The sequence below is a fragment of the Belonocnema kinseyi genome, chromosome 6 (assembly GCF_010883055.1).
Source record: "Belonocnema kinseyi isolate 2016_QV_RU_SX_M_011 chromosome 6, B_treatae_v1, whole genome shotgun sequence".
NCBI lineage: Eukaryota > Metazoa > Arthropoda > Insecta > Hymenoptera > Cynipidae > Belonocnema > Belonocnema kinseyi.
The window spans coordinates 94,202,417-94,209,166 of record NC_046662.1 but is presented as its reverse complement, the minus strand read 5'-3'; the positions used below and the strand labels follow the sequence as shown (position 1 = coordinate 94,209,166).

Sequence of the window (6,750 nt, the reverse complement as noted above, 5' to 3'; positions counted from 1 at the left end):
GACACCGTTCGCGGTTCGCGACTTTGCGCGCCGTCGCCAGAACATGTACGAGGGTATGTGTTCGTGTATATGTCGACCATAACAAAATACATGTACAACTTTGTGTTGATTTTCTAAAGTCAATCAACTTTTATTTGAATCTTCTATTTATGTTCTTTAAAAACACATTTTTATTGTTGAACGGGTAGACAAATTGATCAAGGAAAAGGGAACGATAGATCATTTTTGAGGTTAGGTTTCTAAGACCAGAGCAGCAAGCTAGCTGCAGACTGGCGTCAACTGGGCGGCAGAAACATAAGAATCTGGTTACAGTCTGGCACATTGGCGTACGTGCGATTCAGGCACAAGATTCTGGTACAGCAGAATCTGAACCAGATTGGTCATGAAATACGTAAGATGTAGTTTAAAAAATTATAAAACGCTCATAAACATGTTTCTTGTTGTTGCACACCATATATAACGCATTTTATGGAACTATTGACTTTGTCTGCGAAAAGACAATGTGGAAAAGCCGGAAAATTGCAGGATATTAAACCATTTGATAAACATACAATTTTTTCATATAATACTTTAGATGTATTTAATTTGTAATGGGTAGCAGAAACTTCTGCGCAGACAAAAGATGCCATAGAAGGTTAATGCGCAGACCTAAGGGCATGCAATACTTCAATAATAAGAGCAATTCAGTTTTTTCATGTTTTGGTCCTCAATAATAACTATTTTTTATGAAATGTAAGAAACATGAAATTGGATAGAAATACCCGTTTTTGATTGAATAATTTGATAAAAAATGATAATGTTGGTAAAACAGAAATGAACTTTGTTAATTATTCAAATTAAAAATAGACTTTTTACTTCGGTTTTCATGTTTCTGACCAGTTCCGAATGTAAGGGTTAAATTTCTGTTTGTAATAAAATTTTCCCTGAAATTTATTTCCTCAGCTGTTACAATTCTTAATTAAAATAGTAACGTTAATTAAAAGTTAGAGTTTTACCATGCCATGCCCTTTATAGAATTTCTATAAGTGAAAAAATGCCACCTTCGTAGTCCATATTTTATATAGATAACCTAAGGTGAATTTGAGAAATAATAATTTAAAAAATATATGTTTAACCATAAAAGTAACGATCGGATTATTACTCAAACGTCAATAATGTGCGAATTACTCTTTTAATTCCAGATATTTAATACAACAGAATAATGTAAACTATCATTCTGTTAAAAATTTTACTTAAGAATTTCATCATAAATAGTTTGTTCAAAAATATTTGGTGGACATAGCGTGCTATAATTATGAGAAAAAAATGAATTTTTTGAATCTCATATTACGCCATGTCCAAAATCAATTTTCCACATCAGCTAAAATACGCATTCATAATAGTATTAAAACTTGTGCTAATACGCTCTTGATCATGCATAATTTTTATACGATAAACTTATTTCGACATTTGACAACGTTTGTGTAGAGTATATTATTGTTAAACTTTGAACCTCATTTTCTCAATTTAACAGTTGAGGGAGATTTCTTTATGATACGCTGTAAAATTTCACTTATTTAAATAACCAGGAGTGCATCGCTTATATTTAGCGAAATTTCACTAATTCTCAGTACATTTTTATTGACTTGAATTTAGAGAGGGGTTCACATATAGTTTCATATATAGGGCCCATGTGGGGATTTTCCGTATAGGGAAGTTTTTAATTTTTATTAGTTAAAAGGTACACTGCTTTATTATTATTTTTGTCATGGTGAAAAAGCTCAATAAACAATTCCGGAGAAATTGCAAGGTTACGTCACAAAAATTCCAAACAATTTTATATATCTTATAGCAAAATATTGACAACAAAATTACCTTAGGGGAAAACATAGCTACATTTTTAACTATTCTCGTCTGAAAACAATGAATAAAATAAGTAGCTTCCTTGATTTGAAATTTAACTGTTTTTTACGAAAGAATCTCGAAGTTCCTTTTCCACAATTCTCTTGGAAGAATAGGTGATGGCCTTTGTTGGAACAGTTAAATATGAAATCAAGTTTACTATTGTACGTTTAGCTGTAGTGTATGATACTGCATTTTAGATCAATATTAACTTGATTCTTTTTAATAGGGAAAAATACCGAAAATTCTTCAATGTATATGTATATATTTCTAATCGAACTATCGTTCATTGACACTTTCAGATTCGGGAAGATCCAAAAGGTTGACAAGATGCATTGCTCGCAAAACCTAACTATAAACTCGAGATTAAACTGAATTATTATTTTAATGGGATTTTTGTTTATTACTTCAGTTTGAACGATAAACTTTCGAGATTGCGCAATTTTTTATCTTTCCAATTGTATAAATAATACAGTTAAAAGAATTTATGGTTTACATTTTTTTACATATCATGTATGAATTTCAAGTATAGTTTTTTTTATTACAAGCTGTTTATCATCAAAGTCTATGATTTCACTTGTAATCCCTGACAATTTTTGCAATCCTTTAAAATCCCCTGAACTCTTTCACAGCTTTTGTAAATCCTTTAAAATTATTTAAAGCGTGTAAAATGTTCTAAAAATCCTTTGAATTCAATGGATATTGTAAATAATATCACGAAATACCCTTAAAACTCGCTGGAATTGACACTTTTAAACATTCGTTAAAATCCCTCAAATTATTTTAAATATTTTAAATTCATTTAAACTTAATTGAAAACTTTAAAATCCGTAGGAATCTTTGCGAATATCTTGAAAGCCCTTCATATTTTTTCAAATCCATTGAAACCCTTTAAATTTCTTAAAAATCTCATGGAATACACAAAAAGCTTCAGAAATCGCAGAAATCTGACGAATTCTTACAAAGGGGAGGGGTTCTAAAATTTCAAAAATAATCCTGAAATCAGGGATAGATAGATAGATTCTCCTTTTTCCTAATACTTTTTCAAACCATTTTATTTATTAAAATTAGGTAAGAAAGTAATGTTACATTTTAACTATTTCTGCATTGATTAGACTAATTTTTATGAAACAAAAAGGAATGACTTAATCACTGGAAATGAAGGAAATCAGACTATTCATTTAAGAACCCAATGCGTATCCCTCGAGGAGTGCATTCATACTGCAGAAGATAGATAGCTTGTTTGATGGAATGCTTTCTTATCAAGGTGAGTACGTTTTTGAAGAAAAAGGACCACCTGACAAGTGGGTGGGTAAGAGATGAGGCCCTGCTCTTTGTTGAGCCGCCCCTGACATGGATTCTCTGTTCGTTAGCGCAAGTGAGAAGGTCAGCCAAAGAGGTAGACAGACAGTCTCTTATGTGCGGACTGCACTGCGCGAGAAGGGGCAAAGGCGTCGGCGATGATGGCGCGTCTGTAGTGGTAGTGGAGCAAGGGGAATATGGCCGCCGCCGCCGCCGTGAAGGGGAAGTAGACAGACATGTACAGTTTACGGAGATTCCTCGTTGCCACCAGCGGCGACTACATGCTCATGAACTCTTTCATATGCACACCCCAATCCCTCTAAATGTGTGCGCAAAACATAGTCTCCCTCATACATGTGCTTGCACACAATCTCAGCGAAGGCTCGCCTTTCCACACTCAAACCTCGCTTCGTCTTTATGACCTCATACACAAACACACTGTTTATGCCTCTACACTATCACAATTTGTCCTTATCCATGAGCACCTTCGCAATACACTCCTGTGTATGTGAGAGATACCGTGAGCACACATGACTCGGAAAATAGCGTGCGGTCGCGCATATCAGGGCATGATCTCAGGGCTATGCTGCGTTAGCATTGTGTATCCTGCATCGGGCGAAGTGGACGTCACATTTTACTTCGCATTTCGACTTGACTTGGCGCTAAAAAAATATGCGTAAACTCGCGACCAGTGGTTCGTCGTCGTCGTTGGCCTGTGCGTGCTCGATCGATACGCCATTGCGGCGCGGCGTGCCAAGTAAATCGGTCGTCTGACGATGCCCACGGCGACGGTGGTGGTGGCGACGGAGGTGTGATATCTGTCAAGCAAGAACGTCGAGGAAGGGAACAAGAAAATAACAAATCACCAGTTCAAACGCAAGAGCTGCAGTTTTGAAGCAAAGAGTGTGATCTTAAACGGGATGACTCAAAAAAAGGATTCAAATCACAACCTGCGGTGATGATAGAGGGACATGTGTTTTGCTGATTGCCACTCGGACCACTCGGGCCAGGCCACCGACCCGTACCCGTGACCGAGCCCTGCATTTTGGGTCGTGTGTGTGGGATGTGATCAGGCCCTTGTCTGTGAGAAATGTGCCCAGGCTCTGGTTGTGTGATAAGTGTTCAGGTGGGCCCCTTTTAGCTGCCAGTGATATGTGACCAGACCTCTCTTGTGTGATTGTGATTCGAGCGAGCGCTTGCGTTTCCTCACCGCGGCCGCCACCTTCGACCTTCGGGGACGCGTCGGAGCGACGTCGTTGTTTGACTGATAAGTACCAGTTACATGTGTCATGTGCCTGGACACGATGTTGCGGTGGTGCGACGGCTGCGTCGCGACGTCGACGGCGACGCGACAGCGGGGTCAGACTTGGTAAAGCAAAAAGATAGTGATTCGGTCAGTTAGAGTCGATCGCTCCGAGGAATGGGGGTCGTCGATGAGATGGACCGGGCTTATCTCTGCTCTCCGCGAAAGGAGTGAGCGCGTGTGCAAATCGTGAGCCAGCCAACTTTTGTGTCAACTCGGGGCTTTTGTGTCAAATCCTGGTTTTTGTGTCGATCGAGTATAATGGAGACGCTACTACCGGGGAAGACAAACAGCACGAGTTACAATCCTCAGCTTAAAACGGTGTTGAAGACCTATCAGCTATCGGCCGTCAAGAGTCTCCAGGGTCCGAGCTCTGCGCTCCTGGGCATGGAATGCAAAAACCTGCTCCAGGAACAAGGTTTCCGTTTCTCTCCTCCTAATGGTCCGGATTTGGTTCCAGAATGTGGGAAGACGATAATAAAAGATCGGATATCACCAGTACCAGGTTTGTGTAAAAATCCCACTGCGGGGCGACTCGATGATTCTGACGACGATCCCCCGGAGAGAGTTAAAGTGCCAGGGGAGAAAAGGGAACTTGAGTTTCCGATTCCTATATTGACAGCTCCTGATCAGAGCTGCTCAGAGAGGTGCGAAACCTTGCTTGAAGGGGAGAGGATATCGTGCTTTGTTGTGGGTGGAGAAAGGAGGTTATGTCTGCCACAAATACTGAACACCGTTTTGCAAGATTTTTCGTTGCAGCAGATTAATCAGGTTTGTGACGAATTGCAAATTTATTGTTCAAGATGCACAAGGGATCAGTTGGAAGAACTGAAGTTGTCAGGGATTTTGCCGAGAAATGCACCTTCCTGTGGACTTATTACGCAGACTGATGCTGAGAGATTGGTCAGTGCTCTATTGTCGAGAGCAGAACCTTGCTTGGCGATTCCAATTCAGGAACATGAATTGGAGGAAAAGGAACTTCATAAAAAGGAAATTGATGAAGATTGTGTGTCGAGATTTAAAGTGTATCATGAGTGTTTTGGGAAGTGCAAGGGGATTTTTGATGCGGATTTGTTTCTTACGGAGGACTCTGCTTGTATTGAGTGTTTGGAGTGCGGGTTGAGGTTTTCGCCTGCAAGGTTTGTGAGGCATGCCCATCGGTCCCTGGAGAACCGGACATGTCATTGGGGATTTGATTCCGCAAATTGGAGATCTTACCTTCTGCTGTCAAGGGACCAGGGGCATTACAATAAAGTTGTTAATTTCTTTCAGGATCTCAAAGAAAGGCATTTGGTTCCGAACTCGAAACGAAAATTTGAGGTAAGTCTACTCATTTTTTTTTAAAGAGGAGTTACCTATCAAAATTTAAAAATAGCCTGACTAAACGAGGAGGACAATATTACGTAAAATAATATTGATCTCTGGACGTACAATAATATTATAGAAAATAGCGTTCGCTTTGCAGTTTAAAATTTGTATGATTTACTTGTTAAAACTTTATTGCTGAAATTTCAAACATTTTAATTTCGAAGGACTTTCAGTTTAATATTTTTCATTTTCAAACGTTTTATTTTCTAATTATCAAATGGCATAATAAAAAAAAGAAACTACTTCGGAAACAACTCAGTGTCACCCTATTGAAATAACCCTCGAAAATCTTGCTGTTAATTTTCGAAAATTATCTTGTTATTTTCGCGCAGGATTGACACAAGGAAATCCGCGAGAATGTTTAAACTGCCAAATTAAATCTGTGGAAGTTTAAACTTTTAAAGTCACTGAAAATGAAGTTCATTTATAAATTTCAAACTCTTCTCTCCAGGATGTCAATTCAGTGCAATAAAACTTTTCTAATACTTTTAGCAAGTCAGAATAAACAAGACTAAACAATGACGCATGCATGTAGTCTAATTGTCTAATATTTGATCAAAGTAGGGAAAGATATGATTTAATTCCGGCATGTTGACTTGTTCTGCAAATATTTAAAAAAAGTCTGCTCTATTCCTCTGCGTGTAAATTTGGATAGAATAGTTTTGCAATGACGAATGTAAGAGCTAAATATACAGAAAACGGTTATGAGTATAATCTTCTATTTAAAAAAATCTAATTTATTTGTTACGTTTCCCAGCTAGTCAATATATTTTAAATATTTTCAATCGACAGTTTAGATATATTCTCACTTGATGTCACATTTAAATATGTAATGCAATTTTGAAGAAAGTAAATTTAAAATTTAAGAAAATATAAAGAATTTTTAAATTTCTTAT

At 37.7% G+C, this 6,750-nt stretch overlaps 1 protein-coding gene across 1 annotated transcript in view; it reads left to right on the top strand.

Moving 5' to 3' along the window:
* Positions 1–3,671: 3,671 nt before the first annotated feature.
* LOC117174177 (ski oncogene) overlaps positions 3,672–6,750 on the top strand; it is a 9,388-nt gene continuing 6,309 nt past the window's right edge. The window contains exon 1 of the mRNA XM_033363017.1: positions 3,672–5,806. Within this exon, the coding sequence (XP_033218908.1) occupies positions 4,748–5,806 (1,059 nt within the window). The 5' untranslated portion in view covers positions 3,672–4,747. The remainder of the gene's footprint in view (positions 5,807–6,750) is intronic.